The following is a 22,741-nucleotide window of genomic DNA, read 5'->3' as shown; positions in this document are numbered from 1 at the left end:
TCCCCGAGAGTGCGCCTGTGTATGGAATAAATGCAGTGCCTACCTCCTCCCTCGTGACTTCATCCATCTCAACAGGTTGTGCTGCAGTGGTTGGGGGAGAGCACGTTGAATCTGCCTCTCTGAGTACCCATTTTTTTGAAATACGGTTCTCAGATATTCCAATTCCTGAGGTAGATTCTCTGCGTCAGAGATGGTGCGCGCCCTATGTACTAGAGTTTTAAGTAACCCATTCCTCTGTGAAGGGTGGTGGCAGCTGTCTGCGTGCAAATACAGATCAATGTGCGTTGTCTTCCGATACACCCCATGACCTAGGGTGCCGTCAGCCCTTCTCTTGATCAAGACGTCAAGGAAAGGTAACTTACCCTCCGTTTCAGTCTCCATAGTGAATTTGATGTTGGGGTGTATGGAGTTTAGATGTGTAAGGAAGTCAAGGAGTGTATCCATACCATGTGGCCAGATGATGAACGTGTCGTCCACATAACGGAAAAAGCAAGTAGGTTTCCATTCGGATGACGACAGGGCTTCCTCCTCGAAGTTCTCCATGTACAAATTTGCTACCACCGGTGACAGTGGGCTACCCATGACAACTCCCTCTGTTTGTTCGTAGTATTCTCCATTAAAAGAAAATACGTGGAAGTCAAGACATGCCTAAAAAGTTCAGTGGTATTCTCGTCAAACTTCTGACCAATTCTAGCGACTCTCGCAGGGGTACCCTCGTAAACAAGGAAACGACGTCAAAACTCACCATGATATCTGACTCATCCAACCTGAAGCTATCAAGGCTTTTAACAAAATCCACGGAATTACGGATGTGATGAGGGCATTTACCCACACAAGGACTTAATATTCCCGTCAGGTATTTGGAGTATGACCGCACGAGAATTCTGGTACAGACGTCGAGATACTGGGACAGCGTTGTTAGAGAAGCCATCGAAATTCGCACCAATGACGACCTCATAAACCGTGACTGTGGCTATAATCTTAGCAAGGCTTGGGAACCAGCGATTGGGTTAATCAAGAGTGAATCGAGCAAACGTATAGTTGTGACAACCACGGCGGACAGAGCCATCACACCGACGTCATCTCAGATGCCGCGGGGCGCGGACGGCGGAGGGAGCGCGCCACGGGCGGAGGGTATTTAAATCGGCCGCCGCTGCGACCGAACCCAGTTCCCCCTGAGCAGCCATAGCGTACGGATCTCCGTGCCGGCACGTTCACAGGAGCTCAGTCTGTCAGTTCACCTGGTGATGGCGACATGTTTGATCGCTGAAATATTGTGCCCGTTGGACACTATAGACCGGCAGGACACCCGTGGATATTTTGATCACATAAATAATATTCTTATCTTTGTCTGTTCAAGAGTTTCACTCCCATATGTTGGGGATTCTTAGAAAATAATTTTAATCAGTGGACAGGAATTGTGAAACTAACTTATTTTTTGTACTATACAAATGATCTGAATGCTTTTCCACGAATAATTTGGGTTCACTGTATAAAAAATATGATTATATCATCTTAGAGGTTGCAGGCTTTTAAAAATGGATGACATGATTCACTTAGGTGAGCAATGTACATTTTGTGATGACTTTTTTATTGAGCTTCAGTATATTTGTTATATTACCAAAGCTTCCCCAAAAAGCAATACTATACCTTATAACAGATCCAAAATAACTGTGGTATGCAAATTCCTGTGTGTACATGTCAGTGGCACTGGATAGTATTCAAATAGGAAATGCAAAGATACATGATTTACCTGATGAATATCCAATATGCACATCTAAGTTTAAATTCTTATCTAGATTTGGGCCCAAAACTTTGACAGGGTCAATTCTACTAGGATCGGAGGACTGTTTGTCAGCTAAAGGCAATGGGGAAACAGCAGGTTAAAATACTTAGGGAACCAGAAGCAGCTGATGGTGTTCTAAAATCATTCATATACATCTGAATTAAAGGGTGTAAATTGTATTTTTCTGAGAGTCTGGAATTAAGGAATAAAAAGAAGAAATTAAATCTGATCCCTGATACAAGATTTGCATAATTTTATTCTAATTTCTTCTTTGGGTTGGAGGATACCACTGGATAAATTAGGCCTTGGATGTCTTCAAGCTCTTACTCCACATATTGAAGCTGCAGTGGCCTGTCATTTAATTGCTCATACAGAAATGGAGTATCCATGTGAGGTACTGCAATATGTTGAACAGAATTCATTGAAAATTCCACTTAAGTATGGTCATCCTCATAGGATTAGATTTCCTTTACTCTATATCTCTGGCCACAATTTTTTTTTTTTTGTCACCAGACTACTGGTGGTGGTGGTGGTGGTTAGTGTTTAACGCCCCGTACCAGACTACTGGTTTCAGTCTATAATTACTATCTTCAGATCTGTTCTAAAAGCATGTCCTAATGTACTGCAGCTATAGTGGCATTGTCACATGTTAAACACAAAATTAGCACCAGCATCGCCAGATATATATAAATAACAGCGTATGCAAGAGTCATCGTGTCAGCAGCTGTAAAGGAAATTTATTCTATATTTGGGTCACTGTTTTATTCGTGACCGTGTTGCAACTTGTGAGACTCGTGAGGATTGGTATTAGGCCATTATGAAACACAGTTCTTGTATTTCTTCGTGGAAACCTGAGCACCTTCAAAAGTCCAAAAAGAGTGCTGGAGGTCCATTTGTAGTTTCAATGAACTAAATAATTTGTATTAAGTATGTCAGCTGAATAAATCGTGCTTTGTCTACAGTTGTGATCTCTGGGTTTGATAGTGACCCAACTAGGGTCTCTGCTGGGTCAGACAGGAAATTGATAGCTGCTTTGGCCTGTGTTGCTGCAGATGACACTTGCTTGCCGCCATTGATCCACATCTAAATACTTACATACTTTACAAGACACTGTACAGTGCACTGCTAAGCGTACATTGCACCATTGGTAATCATTTATCTTTGTGTTCCATTCATAGAGTGAGGGGAAAAGCGACTGTCTGTATGCCTCTATATGAGCCGTAATTTCTCTATTTTACATTTGTGCTCCTTATGTGAAATGCATGTTGGCGGCAATAGGGCCCTTCTGCAGACAATTTCAAATATCAGTTCTCTAAATTTTCTCAGTAGTGTTCCTCAAAAAGAACACACCTTCCTTCCAGAGATTCCCAAATGAGTTCCCAGAGCACCCAAAGCATCTCCATAATACTTACATGTTTATCGAACCTACTGATAACAAATCTAACAGCCCGCTTTTGAATTGCTTTGGTGTCTTCCTTTAATCTGACTTGGCTCTCAATGCTCCAATTGGCCGTGGGATTGTCCTGTTGTAAGTTGACAGGCAGGGTTATGGTTGTTGGTTCACACATACATCACAATCTCCAACAGACAAAGCATTTGCGGCGATGCGTTGTCCAGAGCATCTGGCAACAGGGCAATTCTACAGCCAATCAGAGCATGTGGTGTCAAGTTTCCATAGTTTAAAAATTGTGCATTGTCAACCTATACAACATGAGTAATTTTGGTTCCTATTGGTACCAGCTATCCAGGGTTAAAATTTCATGACACAATTTTTGTCCACCCTGTATTGTTCCACAGTGTTACTGGTTTTCTCTGTAGCACTTTTGTCCTTGCCCTGTTCTTTTCCTTTATTGATCACTTGCAATCTTTCTCAAACTATTCCTGGGTTCTTCTGTTCCTTCTTATTCCTATTATTTCTTCTGCAGCATCTTTAATGGGTTTTTCAATCCTGCTCCACCTTTCGTCTACTTCTACTGTGGTCTCTTCATTACTCAACTTTCTGCTTAGTGTTTCTTTTTTCTTTTTTTAACTTCATCAGGGATTTTCAGTTTGTCAGTAATCCATTTCATCATTTTTCCTATTCTGTTGGCATTTGTTAGTGACAGTTTCTCTCTCAAGACTGATTTTATCATGGAGTGGTCTGAGTCACAGTTTGCTCCCCTGCAGCTCTGTACATCCATAACTGACATGTCAGTCACTAAAATATGGCCAATCTGATTGGCTGCTCCATTGACTACAGACTTCCAAGTACCCAGATGGACCATTTTGTGTGGGAAGCAGGTACTTTTAATAATCATGTTATTTCTTGCTGTGAATTGACATAGTAAGTATCCATTCTTGTTGTATTCTTCGTGTAGTGATTGTTCTACAGAAACTCCATATGGATGTTCATTCCTCCCTATTTTTGCATTAAAATCTCCTACTGCTAGTGTCAGGTCATGTTTAGGTACTGCACAGCATACTTTTGCCAAGTCTTTGTAGAACTGTTCTTTATTTATATCCGTTGATGTTTTTTTAACAGTATGGGGCTATTAGCCCCACACTCAATCCCCAACCTGAAGGACCAGAATTTGTATTAGGTTTACTCCACTAGGGAAGCTGGCTTCGCACTCCACAGTCTAGACCAATCTGACTTGGGTGAATGCTAGTAGTTTTGCTACCGCCGAAGGTGCTTACTATAAGGCAGTGTCTCCTGGGAGGGTTGGCAAGCTACTAATTACTTGAAATCAAAGTTAAAACTTCTCACAATTGTTTCCAATTTCCTGACCTGACCTAATTCCCTTATTTTTAAGGGTTATTTTAGTTTCCTAACAGGTTAAGTGTCAGGTTTTGATTTATGCCATATGCATTTTTGAGATGCCCAGAGTCAAAACATTCAGTTGGATCCTTGGATCTGAGCCATTGAGTGTATTAATGACGTAATCAGGAACATCTTCCACTTAATGATTTTCTGTTAAAACAGCTGTATCATCTGCTAACAGAAATGATTAACATCGGTGGGGAAGTCATCAACAAAGAGCGGAAGGGAATAGCCCTAAGGGACATCTTGTCACTGTCCTCTATTTTGAAGTCTAATTTTCTGTAGTTGAGCAGACAATTGCTCTTTACTTTCACTTGGATATGACATGGACGACTGTTCTGCACTCTCCCAGTCTAATGCTCATCTAGTTTGTGTGCTTTCAATGTGTGGTTTAGTGAGTTGAAGGCCTATTGAATGTCTCTGAAATTTCTTGCCAGTTTATTACCTTTGTCCAGTGAATTGCTAATCTTGGAAATACTTTATTTGGTGTCTACAGTATTTTCTGCTTAATGGAAGCCATATGCATTTTTTTAAAAAATATGTTTTCCATAAAATTTTGTAACTCAGTAGTAGCTACTTTCTCAGACTCTCTTGATAAAATCTGAAGAAAAGAGGTAGAGAGTTTCAACGCAGCTGGGATACAACCTTGTTCAAAAGACTGATTTATTAATACAACTGGTGTGGACTTATTATTTTGCACACTTTAATTATCTTTTAGGATATCCTGTCCCAGCTGATAGAATTTTGTTTTTTAACCATAAAATAATAACATCTGTGTCCATTATTGAAACATTTCAGAATTTTGAGATGCTCAAACTTAAAGGAGTTTATTTTTTCTGGTAGTCTGCTATATGACATCTGATGTCACTATATTTGTGAAAAATTCATTGGAACACTCTGATATTCATGCAGGAATAACAATGGCGTCCTTTTTGAGCTGAATTTCAGGAAGTTCCAAAATTTCTATTTCATGATTTACAATGGTGTCTTTAATTGAAGTTTACATCTTAAAATTTGCTTGTTTGGCATTTGTTTTTCATCTTTCACAACATTTTAAAATATTGTTTTGTAACTGGTCCACACAATAGAAGACATTGGCAAGATCACAGAATATACCAATAGGATAACTTTTCTTGTTCTGGTCTGCTAGGTATTCATTTTTTGGGTCTTGTATCATGGTCTCTGTGAAGAATCCTTGACAAATCCTGAACTTATAGTACTTAAAAAGTTCTACTCAGAAATATATGTCAGTTTTCTGCCACTTTACAAAAAATGTTTGAAAATATCTAAAGAGGTGAACTGAGTCTGTAATTAGAAGTGGTTTGCTTATCTCCAGTTTTACAGATGGGTGCTACTGCAGCATATTTAAGTGTGTCAGGAAATATGCCCTAAATTGTTGACGAACTAATTGCACCCAATGGTGTTATCTGCAGTTAAACAATTTTTTATAAAGAAATGTTAATGCTGAAACTCACAATCCACATGTATGCACATTGCAACAGTTATCCACTTACGGTCCAGCAAAGTGTGGCGTCATAAGGGGTAGGGGGGAGGGGGAGTGGCAAATTTTGAGACAATGAGATGAGCTGGCGGAGTATGCATTCCTCATAGCTCACACATTTACTTAAGGTAAAAATTTTTACGTGCTCGAGTAGTGAATTACAAAATGTACCAGGAAAGAGAGTAAATAATTTCAAGATTGTTTCCGAGGTGCTAGCGCGGAAAACATCATAATTGTATTATTGTTTATGGAGAGCCAGAGAAATACTATAAAATGTCCGTGTGAACAACATTCCAAGATTTCTTGTTCTCTGCGAATACGTATAGATTTCTGTCTCTTGATACATGTGAGCAGTCAGCGCAGAGTTGTCAATGTGAAAAATGTGATGTGCCTAGGTGAATACCTGCCACTTTTAATGTTTGTCCTTGACTCATATTTATAATGATCAAGAAGGCTACTTTCAAAGGGAACTGTAAGCATTTGAACTGAAAAGACAAGTTTGTTGGCGTGATAGGAATTCATGCTATCAGTTTTGTCTTTCCTATGGCTCTGCCAATGATGATGGTGGCCTGCATGATATACCTTCTCAGCTCCATGATAGTAACTTGGTGCCATTGCACAGTCTTGGTGGATCCAGGTTATGCATCAGTGTGACATGCACTCCCACCTTAAGCTCCAACTAGTGCGATGGCGTCCCCGACAGCTCTAATGAATGTAGGAACTCTTACAGGGTCTGTAGTAGTGTCTGTTTTCATAACTGTATCCATTGACAGGCAGGTTGTAACCCCACCAAATATGTGATCAGTAATTTTTTATTGATGTTTCCCACCGATGCATTCTTTGGGTGCTGTTATCTGTACACTAAACTTAATGCATTCATTTGGTGGTTACCATTCATGGAAGACTTTTAGTTATGTTACCCATCCCATGGGAGCAGTAATCATGTTGACCATCCCACGGGTACAGTAACTCTTTCTGGAATAAAAGATGACATATGTGTTAATTCAGGGTATAGACTATATGTATCCAAATAGACTATATGTATCCAAATCCATTCAGACATTTCATCATAAATGAGGAACAAACATAAAGAAAATAAGCAATTTCTAGTTTGGTGCAGCACAAATTTTATATTTGTTTGTGCAACAACGTCATATGCCCTCATGTGTGTGCCTATTACCAGTGGATAGGCTTGCATATCCTAATCAGATCCTGCCTAACTAGAAGTCTACCACATTCTAGACGTAAAGGCACATCATCTGTCATACAGCATTTAAATGCCACCATGGTCATGAGTCTTCAAGTGTCTAGAAGCTGTAAGATAGCCTGATGCTCAGTGGCTAAAAGCAACAGGATTATATGAAAGTATGGATCAAACACTTTGATGATTGTTTAAGCATTGTATTCATTACATTGAATTGTATTACGTATGACCTATTAAACAATAAAGGTATTTCCCCAAATACGGTACAGTTCAAAAGACAAAAAGTAAATAGCCTTTCTAAGAGTAATTATTGTTCTAAATTTCACGTTGAATGCTTCAAATCAATAAATATCTTGTACTAAACACATTTAAAAGTAGCATATGTGTTCATTTGTGGTATAAGCTAAATCCATTCCAAATTTCTTCCAGATCTGTCCTGCCATTTCAGCATAAAGGAGTAACAAACATATACAGAACTTTTGCATTTATAGTATATGTAATGATTACAAAGATAGCATAAAAATAGTCCCTCTAAGTGGGCTCAAGATTTTAATACTCTGCAAGAAAACGATCATAGACAACAGAATTGCTACTTTTTACTGACCTGATGAATCCTGTTATCTCCTAAGGAATTGTGTTTTCGAAATTACTGTCAGCTGATAGTACATGCAGTGTCTGCACATATACATCTAATGCATTTGTAAGCAGTTATTTATTAGTCGAAGCACAGTGACATTTTCTGTCACTGTGAGGAAGAAATTATTGAATTTAGTGGCCAAGGATTTGAAAGTATCATAGTTTCTGCCGTAGCTCCTGTGTGGGTCTCAGTTTCATTTGGAGCACAATTTTTGTTTGTTAATGTCTTCTCTATTCTTAGAATGTTTTATGTTTTGAACAGAGTACATTTGCCTGCTACATTTACCTGGCTTGCTTTTGTTCAGTTTTACACAAATTTCTTTCTGTGGAAAACAAGACTGCAAGAAATGATGTAGGAATCTATTTAAGAAATACTTAAACTTTTGATCTACACTGTCTGCTGTATAAATTTTTTTCCCAGGATTCTTTCTATAATTTCTTTCTAAACATTATGATTGAGTCATTGTAGATTATTCTGTGGTGCAGTAATTTTTTCTGTTAGCTTTATTGCCTAAAAGTAACTGGACAGCATGTTTTTTATTGTTAACATTTGACCTTCATGGTTAGAGCAAAGATAATGTAAATCTACCCACTTTACCTCTACCGAACAAGATGATTCAACATTTGCCATACTGGATTTGCTTACAGAAGATGTAGTGTTCCAAAATCTTGTCTGACCATCTAGACTTAGTCTCCGGTGAATCATTTACAGTGAATACTTGGATGTTTCCTTTGAAAAAGACACTCAGTTTCTTTCTCAGCTCTTGTTCAGTTTTGAGTTTGTGCTCTGCCTCTAATCACTTTATTATCCATAGAATGCTAAACCCTAATCTTTGTTCATTCCTCCCTCGTTTTGTAATTGGTTTTCAAGTTCTGTCAATAGCAGATTCAGTAGATGTGGAGAATTTTGAGGTGTGAACCAATAATGGGGAAGCAGCTAATGCTGTGGCAGCATGAATGTAATTTTGCTACTCACATATCATCTGAAGAAAACTTAGAAAATCTGAAATAGGAGACTGAGCTGGAATAGATTTGACTGCATCATCTTTTTCATCTTCTTCTTCTCTTTCAAGAAATCTTCTTCCTCCTCTCTTTCATGAAATTTCAGGCCCAAGGCTTATTGTCATGTGCAACCATCAACATGACCAAATATTTGCTGTCTGCTAGTGTATTTTGTCTGTTATAGAAATGACCATCACTTAAATTTAACATCAAATTATTATTATTATTATTATTATTATTATTTATTGTGGTTTCTAACCAAATTACGTTAGTAGAACACAAGTAATCTTGACAATTGTGTACATGATCAATAAAAACTGTTCTTGTTTTGAGAATGGTGATATTGGGAATATCTCAGGTAACAAGATTTGTGCACAAGCATATCATATTGTGAAATGCTGTATTTGTTGCTTTGATAAGGATGAAGGGTCTGGGCTGTGATGCCCCGTCAACAAAGAGGTTATTAGAGGTAGAGCAGAAGTTTGGATCAAGCAAGGATGATGAGAGAAATCACTCTTGTCTTTTTTGAAGGATACTAAATTTAAGAAAACCATGAGAAACCCATAAATATCTGGATGTTATGTAGTTTGCTTAGCATGATAGGAAATAATTTCTGTAAAAGTCCACATGAATTTCAGTGGCCTACTGTTAATCTCATTTATAAACAAGCATTTCAATGTCATTTAGTAATATGTTTGTTGGATTTTTGAATGTGTTAGCTCCTGGAATCATCTTTGTAACGGTCTAAGGTGGAACTGAGTGATCAAATATTTTTTTCTGTGCATTGCTACAGACACTTTGACTTTATCTGAACTAATTTTATTCAGTGCACATTTTGCAGCTCAGCAGATTTTTTTATGTTATTTGTTGATACACCAATGTGTTTTCCAGAGTTGGCGAATGCAGGGAGACCACTCTTTCCTGGTTCAGATGTCGAAGATCAGTTGAAACGAATCTTTAAGTTGTTAGGTACTCCAACTGAAGAGACATGGAGTGGTCTGACACAACTACCAGATTATAAACCATTTCCAATTTATCATCCAAGCATGGCATTTAGTCAAGTAGTGCCGAAGTTAAATGCCAAAGGTCGGGACCTTTTACAGGTAAGCAGTTTATCAGATTTCACTTCAACATGTGATCACTCACATAATGTAGTATTAATTTTGCTCTAGTCGGGAAATAGTGTAGTAGTTTTTAAAACAATGGAAAAATCCAGATTTTATTTAAACTAATCATAGAATAGTTCATCTTTTTCGAAAGTAATGTTATACCCTTTCAGTTTACAAAATTATGACCTCACAATTTCTGGAACCTTTCTTCTTTCTTCAGAAAATTCCCTTAATGCCAAATGAGGGGGGAGGGGTGCGGGAGGGAGGGAGAGAGAAAGAGAGAGAGAGAGAGAGAGAGAGAGAGAGAATTCAGTTCTAGTAACTAGTGCCTTTTTCCCTTGCCTATATTATTACTGTGTAATGTGTTTCATCATGTACAGTGGCTCTTCCCATACTTTTGGTTGATTGAAAAAGCTGGTTGCTTATGAAATAATATTAAGGGAAATGTGAAATGCAGAAAAGAAATTTTTGAGAAGAGCATAAGGTTAGTCCATAATGCTCACATGAGCAGTGAAAAAATATGAGGAGGATTGGAAGTTGAAAAAATGTTTTTGAAAATTGGAATATGAAGATATGTACATACAACTCAAATGAACTTTATTCCATAGATTTGGAATGTGCCAATATACAGATCATAAGAAGTGCAGATCTGTACATTATGTCCACCTTTGAGAATTCAGTATAGTATAAAACCCTCACATACCACATTTGGAGCCCCTAAACATAGTAACATGAAATCATATAATGCATGAATGTACTTTTGGGAATTCCCCCCCCCCCCTCCCCCCTCCCCCCTGCCTCCTTGCCATTCCTGACACACATGTTGTATGGGAAAACACAAGGCATTAACAGTTGATCCTGGGGAACTACAACGAAAAAAGTTGCAGACCATTTATATCCCAGACATTTATACAACGAAAAAAGTTGCAGACCATTTATATCCCAGACATTTATTTATTCATCCAGGGATCATTTTGCAGTGATACAGGATATGTCAAGTTAATAAAATTCCAGTAAATGGGCCAAAATATAACACAGCATAAATAAAACACTTTTAGAGAATAGGATAGGTGTTCTATGGGGATAGAACAGGTGGTTGGCTGTGGTCTTGATTAAGGAACCATTCTGGTATTTGCCTTAGCTTTCCAGAAAAACCACGGACAACCAAAATCAGGATGACTGGATAGAGCAGCTCCATCCTCCTGATTACAATGTCAGTTTTCTAACAGCTGCACTGTCTCACTCAGTAGTTCTCTAGTGAATAATGTATCTTCATTTCCCACAGATTGTTTCAAGTAACTTGTGATATAAAACTTAATTTCTTCTTCACTGTCCATGCACTGAATACGTGTGGTGATAACTCCTGGACGTTTCTGGTCACTTGCTATGTAAAACATAGTTGTACTCTTCACTTTCGCTCACACTAAGACACCTACAGATGAATCCTTGACTGAGAAGATGCAGATGTGCCCCTTTGCTACTGTCCACCTGAAAAACTAACTCAATGTACTGTACTATTGTGCATTATACATCTTGACGCATGATCTGTGTGAAATCAATAAACCATTATTACTATACACTACTCTTGTTCCTTGAAGTAATCTTTAATTGTGTGATATGCATTATTTCTTAAGTACATTTTAGCTGGCTTTTTTAAACAAATGTGTTTCAGTTATAGTTTTCTTTTCTTTTGGCACTTTATTACACAGTTTTATCCTGTAATATAAAATACTGTTTTGAGTGCTTTCATTTGTTTTTTTCCGGCTAAATGTAACTCCAAACTAACTCTTGTTTGATGATTATGTACAGAATTATTAGTGGAGTATTTATTAATATTTTCCATTGTATGCGCCATATATTGGTCACATGGTATAGTAAAGATTCCTTTTTTTATTTTTAAACAGCTCTTTAAAATGAGCCTAGTTACTATGTCCAGTTATCCTTACGGTCCTTTTCTACAGTCTAAAAACTCTGTACATGTTTTGTGCCTTCAATCCGCAGAAAAGAATCCCATACCTAAGAATTTAGTGTACATATGCTTAGTATGACACCACAAAACATTGACTGTTACGTACTGAGGCTAACAGCCTATGATCTATAGCATGCTGGTGATATTCTTTTTGCCAGTATCTTTGTATGTTCACTCCATGTTAGATGACAATCAATGTTCAGCCCTAAAAACTTTGTGTTTTCTAGACAATCTATGGATTTATCATCTATGCTTAAAGTGCATGCTGTTAGTTTTCTTAATGTTCAACTTTAATTTATTGCATACTGACCAGTTGTGAACATCCTTGAGGGTTTCATTTGCTTGCCCTTTTAGAAGTTCTGATGTTTTATCTGTGGCTATGATGTTGCTGTAATAGGCAAAGAGAACTTTTTGTTCCTGTCTTACGCTGTCTGGAAAGTATTGATATATATTAAGAACAAGATTAGACCCAATACAATATCCTGAGGACCACCGGTGTTTATATATTTCTTGCCTGACAATTGCTTTGTTAAAAATTTATCATCAGCAGACTTGTGAAAAATCTCTGCCTTTTGCACCCTGTTTTTTAAGTAAGACTGAAACCATTCATTCAGTGTTACTCTTATACCTAGCACTTCTAGGTTGCTCAATACTATTTTATAGCCAACAGTGTCAAAAGCATTGTCCAAGTCTAAGATAATGTCTGTATCACAATCATCCCTATTAATAGCTTCAGGTGAACTATACAATAGAAACCCTAAACACAGGCTTTGGGGCTGACACAGCTCAAAAACTCTGAGTATAGAAACTGAGCTACAGCTTAAACAGTGCATAACAATCACCAGTAGAAACTACAGTAATGAAAATATAAATCATTTTCTCCATTACTTGAGGAAAGAAAGCTGGGAAGAGATTTATAACTGCGAACACACAGATGGAAAATATAACAACTTTATTAACAGTTTTTTCTACTATTTTCAACTGTGCTTCCCTTCAACCCAGAGGAAAATGTACATAAGGGAAAAAAATAAGTAAATGGATTACTCCTGGGATCCTAGTATGTTCAAACAAAAAAAGATTACTGTAGAGATTGTCCAAACAACTCACATCACCAGAATTTGACTCTTATTACAAAACCTAAAAAAGATATTCAAAAATGTAGTCAAACAAGCAAAAAAGCAAAAATAATGGCAAATGACACATACATAAAAAATTCCACCAATAAGATGAAAGCCATGTGGAATATTGCCAGGAAAGATACTGCAGCAGAACAGATAGACTTCCATAACATTAATTGCCTAATGGAGAACTCAACTGTGATAACTGAACCCACAAAACTGCAAATAAATTTAATTCCTACATTACACAGATAGCTGAAAATCTTATAAATCAAAATTTACACTGTACTCCTATAGATCAATCCAGATGTACTATAAATAACAAATCTATTTTTCTATACCCCACCAATGAAAAGGAAATACTTAATATAATCAAAGAACTGAAGCCCAAATTCTCTGTTGGTACTGACAGTATCCCTAACTATATCTTGAAGAAATGTGCTCCCCTCATAGCCAGGCCACTTGTCAACATCTGTAACTGCTCTCTGTCAGAAGGGGTGTTCCCAGAAAAATTGAAGATAGCGAGAGTGAAACCCCTGTTCAAGAAAGGGATAAAAAAAGAAGTATCAAACTACAGACCAATCTCACTCTTATCTGGTTTTCCAAAATAGTTGAAAAAATCTATTATAAAAGACTAATCAGTTTCATATAAAAAATTATTATTTCTCAAATACTCAACATGGATTCCGAAAATCTAAATCTACTGAGACAGCTATATTTGCATTCCTAAATGAAGCCTTAAATGCAATAGACAATAAAGAACATATCTCAGCCATATTTGTACACCTCTCTAAAGCATTTGATGTCATCAATCACAACATCTTGCTTCAGAAACTTGAACGTGTAGGTATTAGGGGCCCGGACTATGAATGGATAAAATCATATCTCCAAAACACAGAGCAATTAGTTGAGCTTACTATCCAAGAGGGGAGCAAGATCACCCTCAATAAATGCCAGTTCTACTTTAATAATAACAAAAATATGACATCAATCATCTGTTTACCAAACTTAACAGCTTTGTACCATGGCATTTATGGCCACTAAACCAAATTTAAAGAAAAATTGCTTAGTAGGAGGTAGGATTGATGTTGTTAAGACATCACATTTAGCTTGAATTAGCATAGCAATCAACTTTTTTCCCCTCTTGTGTCTTCTGATAGATTTAGACTAAGTGTAGCACACAACTTTTTTTTCTCCTCCTGTGTCTTCTCACAGATTTGCCAACAGTTTACAATGTGTAAGTTGAATAACTGTTTCAATACAATATTGTGGGGTTTGCTCAGTTAATCTGATGGTAAATCCAATGTCCATGCATTTTCCTACTACACTTTGTTGTAATGTCAACATAACTCCACAACTTATTCATTCTTTCTCCTCAGCATCTGAGTATCCCATTTTTCTGCCTTACAGCGTCTTTTGGTGTGCAATCCAGCACTGCGGATGGCAGCTGATGATGCAATGGCGCATCTTTACTTCAGTGATCTCAGTCCTGCCATTAAAAATGACCGCTGCCAGTGACTGGTGCCATGTCCTGTGAGTGATGTTTCTTCAAACCCCACTGTGTACTCACTAATATGGTAAGTATTAATTTCAGGAAACCATTTTCTTAACCAATTTTCTGTTCATTCATGACACTGAACAAGATTTAGACTGAGTTATCTCTGAAATGTAGTGCAGTGTGTAATATAAGGAGCTTCTAAAGAGGACACATAGTGAAGGTGGTGTTAGAGGGGGGGGGGGGGGGGGAGAGGAGATGTATTATTATGTTGTGTGATTTTATGTATTGCCATTTTACGCATTTGTGTGCGTGGTGTAGATGTACAAAAGCTGGCAAGAAAGTGTTTTGTTAGAGATAGAAGATTGGAAAATGTAATTTGTCTTTTTATTGGGAATTGCATGGCCACAGGAAATGTTGCACAGTCTGTGTACTGTCAGAGTGTTTGAGTCTCTTGCCAAACATGCTCCGTAAGAATGAAGGTGAGGAATTATTTTTACAGCTTGTTAACAGCTTGATTATCAAACTATGTCTCAGACTGACTAGACCCTTTGGATTTTACAGACTGTTACTGAAGTATCTGAGCATAGTGCGAGAGCTAGTTCACTCCATCATTCTGTCCAGTACAACTGCCCTCTTTTCTGGATAGCTGTTGTGAAAAGAATGCTGTGTGTGAAAGGCAAGTGCCCAACTTTGGAGTCCGGGTTAATTATACAGTTTTAATCTGTCAGCAAGTTTCATAACAGTGTATGTTTCACTGTGAAGAGGAAGATATGTGCCATGGTTAATTATTCCTCTCCATTTCTCTTTTCATTGAGTACTACTTCAGCAATGGATTAATGAAAACCTCTGTGGAATTTAGAAAGTAGAAAAGAACATTAGCATATTCAGACTTTTGTCTGAGTTGTCTGATATATCTGGTACGACCATAGCCAGTGAAGGACAAGGAATTAACATACAGTTTTAATCTCTTTGGAAATTTCATCATTTTGTTTTAACCTTCTGGGAAATTTCATCATGATAATCATTTTAAGCCAGCAAAAGTTGACTTGTCCTTAGAAACATTTTTCCCTGTGCTATCAACCATACCTTAACATGTGGAGTGTCAAGTGCCCATCATCACCATCAGGAGAGCCTCGCACCTGATGCCATGGCCTGGCCTGGCAGCGAAACATCCATCAATGTGCATGTGGCAGTCAGTGTGTTAATGTGTTGTGGGCTGATTTGTGCAAGTAAGACCTCAATGGCATATTAATGCCCTGCATTATGGACTGCTACTCTCATTGGTAGCTTATTCACAATTTGCAAATAGAGCTGTGCATTTATTACTTCTGACAGATATATTCTCAAATGGTATGAAAGGCAGTGAGTGGAGACAATACGAGAGTGGAAAAGTGAGGTTCTGGATTCGAGTACCCGCTCAAATCAGCATTGTTAAAATGTTATAAGTGAGAACAGAGTATGATTTACATCACAAGTTGATAGGAAAATATTTGAAAGTATTGTGCATATTATAAATCGAAGCCTTGCTGATGCTATAATTAATTTGATAGTAAAGATGAGTTTCTGTGATGTCTGCAACAATGTGAATAAATTCCTATGCCACTGCTGCCATATCATCTACATAAGCTTAAATGCTGCTGAGGGGCGAAACAGTGCACTAAATTTATTTAAGGGGTGTGCAGAAGTCAGTTCTTAAAGTCATCCCAGTCCAGTCCAGCATAGAAACTAATATAATATTGCTGTTGTCAGGGCTCTTAAATGCTGTGTGAAATGCTGTCACTTAACCTTTGCAGTATTTTTATGTGTGACTTCTATGATGTAGTGGTAACAAGAATAAAATTTTATGGAATAATTTTGGTGCATTCTGTGTTTAATCTATTAAGGTGCCTAAAAGGTTGTACCATTTATTCAAAACAAACCTTGTGGTAGTAATCAAACAATAGAAAATCCAGACTCAGGATGGAATGTAACAATATTATGAAAAGGATATTCTTTTCACAGTACAGCAGAGGTGCTGAGTCACAGATAGTCACAACAAAAAGACTGTCAGAAAGTGAGCGGTCAGCCAAAAAGGCCTTTATCCAACATGCGCGTGCTCTCTCTCTCTCTCTCTCTCTCTCTCTCTCTCTCTCTCTCTCTCTCTCTCTCTCTCTCACACACACACACACACACACACACACACACACACACACACAAACTGTGGCTGCAACTGCCAGAGAATGTGGTCAAGTGTGTGTGAGTTGTGTTTACGTGTATGTGTGTTTTGTGTATGTTCGACAAAGGCCTTGTTGGCTGAAAGCTCGCTTTCCGACAGCCTTTTCATTGTCCCTATCTGCCACTCAGTATCCCTGCTATATGGTGAGTAGCAACTATTCTTTTTGGAATATTGTTACAGTCCATCCTGGATTTTTCACTGTTAAAAGTAGGGTAAATTAGAATGTCAGTGGTGTTTGTTGTAGGATTCTGGTGCAAGTCATTTCCGAGATATTGTATTCTGAAAAGATCCCACACTGACACTTGTACAATAGCTGTGGGAGCACACACTAAAGAACAACACAACTGCATTCACGGGTCATGTGGGTTCTGACCAGTTACAAGACGACTGACCATCACATGTTGTGTTGAAAATGATCACCAGTAGCAGCAATACACACTTCTGTCTGGTATGGAACATCAACTGCACATGTGCTAGCATTTCAGCAGAGATGTTCGAGCAGGCTGCAGTAATACATTGTTCATATCATCGAGTGCAGTCAGTATGTTCTTGTAGACAGTGCCTTGTGGCTTTCTCCACAGAAAAAAGTCTGCATGCATCAAATCCTGGGAACGAGCCGGCCGAGATATAGGTCCCCTGCATCGATTCAAATGATTTGGGAACAATTCGTGAATATTTGTCCACTGTGGGATGGACAGCTATAATTTTGGTACCAGAGGCTGCTCCTAGTCTGAAGAGGAACATTTTCTGGCGTCCATGGAAGATGGCCTGTTAGGAGGCTGTGATGCTTGTTCATGTTCAGTGTTGCATCTATGAAAAATGAGCCTATGAGCTGATAGTTCACTGTTCCACAACACACATTTACACTCCATGGATGCTGACATTCCATGCGACAAAGCCAACAGGGATAGTCAGCAGACCAGTAGTGCGTGTATCGGCTGTTTATCTGGCCATGATTGGTAAATGTGGCTTCATCACTAAACAAGATACATGATACATAAGCATCATGTCTTAAAGCTCATGTACACAAGTTAACACAATTGTCATAATTGTTTCCATGCTGTTGTTGATGGAGAGAGGTGTGACAGGGATGGAACCTATGACACTGGAGAATTTGAAAGATACTTGCCTGATTCATGCCACTTCTTTGTGTGATTGTGCATGAGCTAATGTGCACAGCAGAAAGGACATTTATTTCCTCCTCTTCTGTGGTCACTTGTTTCCTTTTGTTGCATTTGTCTAGGTGCTACACTACCACTTTCACATGACTGGTTGAAGAGGTTGATAAATAATTGACAAGATGATTGATGCCTGTTGGGGTATCTTGCCTCATACATCATACAAGAATGAACTGCATTCTTCCTACACTCTCCATATGCCATGAGCATGTCAGCTTTTTGTGCATTGGTAAATCATATCGCCCGTGGAGACGTGGCACAACACAATATCTCGTAAATAACTCACACTAGAGTCCTGCAACAAACGCAACTGACATTTTAATTTACTCTACTTTTACTTTGTTAATATCAATAGGCATTGTTCAACTTAAAAAAGTGTAAGTTTGCTCATAAAATACACTTTCTGAGTATTATTACAATGTGTTGATGGGCTTCGATATGAGTCCCTGACTACCAAAGCATTCTGTGAAAACTGCACACCAGTAGCACTCTTCATTTCTGTAATATTTGTTGTGCAAGTTTTACGTGATCCACCCTGTTTATAACCAAATTAGTATTCATGTACAGAATGTAGATATAATTAACTACTTTGCGACAATGTTAGATATGAGATCCCTGTCTGTTATGCAGACTAAATTATTCAGTACCACTTCTGAAGACAGTTATTAGCAGATAAAGAAATGCCACGATAGTGTCTACAGGTTTGGTTTTCTCTGACATTATACTGTCCTGTTTGTGTGATGTAACTGAAATAATTAAACTTCCACTTTCATTGTTTTTATTTCTTGCAGTTGTTGTGCTTTGCAGAACATCTCTGCCATCAACAGAAGTTATACCTATGAGAGATGCTGCTGAATGGATGGTATATTTTATTCACAATGATGCTTGTGATGCATATGCTTGAGATCCTGATGTTTGGTACTGAACATTCCTAAGCAATATGTGTACTGTGCTTTGTCCATAGTTTCTTAAGTGGAAAGTTTTTGATGTGAAATTGGATAATCACAAAGTGAACTACACATATTATATAAATACCAAAGATGAATATTTTCTTTTTGAGTGTATTACATTAGTGTCTTTTTATGTAAATGAGCCCCTTATTATTGTGAGAAGAATATAATAAAAAATATTAGTTTTTGGATGGATGAGTCATTAAGAAATTGACTGAAATCTAATTGTGTTGTGTAAAATGTTAAATGTGCCCATATTCTGGAAAGACATTGCTTGAAAATATTTTTACAATGTGAGCCCCCAAAACAGTATTTGAAATGTCTGAATGGACTGTGCTGTAGTGTAGTCTAAAAAAGTTTTCAGTCTTTGCTTTTTGTCATACCTTGATTTTAATCAGATCCTTTTGTGTGTGTTTCATTACAGAAGTGTTTCTGTTACTATTTGTTGGTTTAGAAAGAGTATTTCACATAGGAGCTGTGATGTTTTAAGTATGTCATTAGTCCTCTTTCTTTCCCTGACAAATGTATTCCCTATTTTTGAAATAATTCTTGCTTCATTAAAGAGCTCAGTTAATTCAGTATTTAAATTCTACTATTACTGAAATTTAAACAGAGAAAATTTAACACAATACTACCTATTTTCACTGCTTTTTACTGTTTTAGAGAGTATTGCACCTGAATTGTCATTTTGAAACAACTCTAGTCTTGATATCAAAATCTAGCAGATAAGATAACTTCACTGGTCAAACATATTAGTCTTTTTCATCATGTTAGGATATGCCATGTTCCTGATCCTTTGTAACAAGTGCAGTTTGCTGTGATGTTGATTGGACAAGGCTGTGGATGTAGGAAACACCATTGTCCAATCACTATCCCATTAAACACCACATGGCAATCAGATTAAAAAGCTTTCATCCCTAATATTTTAAGCACTGTTCCAAATACCCATAGATATCTTTAATGCGGTCTCTATTAGGAGACTTTTCAATCATTCCCAGATGCATAATTGGCTCTGGACATTAATTTTACAGTTCAACCTTTGAAGACGGTGCTGCTTAAGCTGCAATTTCAGACAGGCGAATGACAAAACATGGTTGTCATGCATGTTGTCGCTGTTCCTCTTTACAGTACCTGTCAACTGAAGTGAAGGATCTGATTCCTTAAAATTAAAACAGAACAGAGATCCATCTCTAGCCTGCACAATTCTTTTGCTGGCCATTGTCCCCAAAGACTTTCTGTGCTACCCAATGAACATGAGGCTACATATGATTTACAAAGGTTGAAAGGGGGTCAGTTTGACTGAAGAACATGTTTCCTGTGCTCTACTGCATCAAAATCTTTCAACCTACTGTATGCAGGCAGTTTTGTGAGCACAAGTGTGTGTTTCTTGCATGCATCTGTGTTATAAATTTACAAGTGACTGAATTCCTTGCAGTATTCATTTTGAGACCTGCAGGAATGAAGTTGTCATTAGCCATGAGCTGAGAGTCGTGCTTTCAGTCTCAGTCTGTGTTGATCAGCATTTGCTCACAATTCTGACTTGGTGAATCCAGACAGTGCTATCTGCTGAGACACAGTCAGTGTAATCCACCACATCTTTCACAGCATGACTTTTGGTACACCTAAAGGCTCTCTCCATCACATTGTGTCTTGCACCTCTTTGTTACATCTGACTAATGACAGAAATAATTCAGTGGACTGCTTCATACACACTGTAAACACTCACCACATTTGCCACTGGTTTACCCTACACTCCCCGTAATACCATGCTATGAGCAGTTCCTTGACAGAATTGTTAAGTTTGAGACACATGATGACTAACCTTTGTCTGGTGAACTTAAGTTATATTTATTCTAAATATGGCAGAAAATGCAACTGGCATTTTTGTAAAGTATATTTTAGTCTATATCCAATTTTATGGATGCAGTAAAACTTTATACAATAGGTAAATAATTTATATTTGTACTTTGTCTGTAAGACTTCTGTAATAGTCATTATGCTAGACATTCTTATTTGCTCTGCTGTAAAATCTGTCCATCAATGTAAAATATCTGTATTAGTCTGAAAATTTTAAGGTCAACATGGTTTCTGAAGAAAGGGACCGAATTGTTTTAACGAGCAAGTGATACCAACAAACAACATCATGTGTGTACAGTATGTTGACATACGACTAGTAAATAGAGCACTCTACCATTATATTTAAGAAACAATGTTAGATGGGAGTAAAGTGACAGCGGTCCAAATTTTTGCTGTTTTATTGCTTATTATCAGAGTGCTGCTCTTAATATTTTGAATATTGAATGCTATGCCTGTTTTTTGTGACATTACAGTTTGTAGAAGATCAACAAAGCAACAATATTGAATCTACCTTCTTTGCTCTATATTTTGTTTTATTACACATTGTAACCAACGATAAAATTTCATCACTATTCTGTTTCATTGCTTATTACAATAAAAAAAAAACTGGAAGATATTTAAACCTCTTTATCTGTGGCTGTTTAATGAGGTATTTAGGCTTTGTCCTTATAATTGAAGTAGTTTGTCCCTGTGACAAGTTGTATACCGTATTATTTGCCCTGAGCAAAATGACATGCTGGTTAATGCAGTGTTCAAATCCCTGTCCAGGCATGCAGAGTTAGGTTTCTTGTTCTTGTCCTGAATTGCTTATGGTGAAAGCCAGAATGACTCTTTTTAAAAAGAACACAGCTAATGTTCTTTCTCATCTCTGCCTATTCTCAGAATGAGCTTGTGTGTAATGACATTGTCATTTACGTGACATTAAATTGCTAATTTTCCATCCGTTTTTGTATTTTTAGGTGTTCTGTATGAATGAATTATTTTGTTTAACAGAATTTAGCAACAGTAACTGAAATAAAGATTTCAGTTTCTATTGAATGTGTTAAATTTCTGCTGCTTCAAGAAATTAATGCTGAGTAAGTAAAGAAAAAAAATGGTGAGTAACCAGAAATATTGTATCTTACAGACGAGATCACTGACATTGAAATGGCAAATAAAAATAGAGAACTGAGGAACAGATAACAGTTTGTAACTCCAAGTATTTAGCTTCTTTCTCTTGAAGTGTGGTTGAGAATAATTCTACCTATAGAATGCCCTATCAAGTAGTTGGTAACAAATTTTTAATCAGAACATGTTTCAGTGATACATTTTATTTACCATTTCGTTTGGTGTTTATTTCCATTTTCCTAAGTTGTTCAAGGCACATAGTAGGAATGTCTGTGCTACAGTACATTCTTCCTGATCCTCATCCAGTTGGAAGAGTGTGTTTGACAGGGGAGCAGCTTTTCACCCTTTTGTGATAGTCTGAGTTAGAGGGGAGTAAGGTGACTACTCAGTGTAAATGGAAAAACTTATTTTTATTTGCAGAGGAGGAGGACAAATATATAAGGAACAGAGACATTTTAAAATAACTGAAGACAACAAAAATAATCAGTGTTTGAAAAGATACTGTAAGTAGCACTTTGCTACTCCCATGGTTGTCGGAATTTTGTAATAGTGCCTGGCAAGCAGTGTTACAACCTCCTCTCCTCTCTCTGTTCATTTCCGTCTCCCTAACTCTCCCTTCTGACTGTTACCTCTTTCCCCCTCTCTCTCACGTTAAGCTTTTGATCTTGTTATTGCAGAGAAAACCTTCATTTAGAATTAAAGTCATTCAAAATGAATCAGTAAATGTTTTGAGATCATTGGTATGCAAGGTATGAGAGAGACCTCTCCAACTGCTGGTTCTGTTAGGATAGGAGTTTCAGTGACAGTATTT

The 22,741-nt window shown here is 37.5% G+C and overlaps 1 protein-coding gene across 1 annotated transcript in view; it reads left to right on the top strand.

Moving 5' to 3' along the window:
- The window catches only part of LOC126355822 (cyclin-dependent-like kinase 5), a 35,530-nt gene extending 14,183 nt beyond the window's left edge, over positions 1-21,347 (top strand). Inside the window, exons 6-8 of the mRNA XM_050006267.1 lie at positions 9,821-10,032; positions 14,536-14,702; positions 18,808-21,347. Of these exons, the coding sequence (XP_049862224.1) occupies positions 9,821-10,032; positions 14,536-14,643 (320 nt within the window). The 3' untranslated portion in view covers positions 14,644-14,702; positions 18,808-21,347. The remainder of the gene's footprint in view (positions 1-9,820; positions 10,033-14,535; positions 14,703-18,807) is intronic.
- The last annotated feature ends 1,394 nt before the right edge of the window (positions 21,348-22,741 follow it).

The sequence above is a fragment of the Schistocerca gregaria genome, chromosome 3, assembly GCF_023897955.1.
Source record: "Schistocerca gregaria isolate iqSchGreg1 chromosome 3, iqSchGreg1.2, whole genome shotgun sequence".
NCBI lineage: Eukaryota > Metazoa > Arthropoda > Insecta > Orthoptera > Acrididae > Schistocerca > Schistocerca gregaria.
Note: the sequence above shows the minus strand (reverse complement) of the source record. Positions and strands in the feature narration are given on the sequence as shown.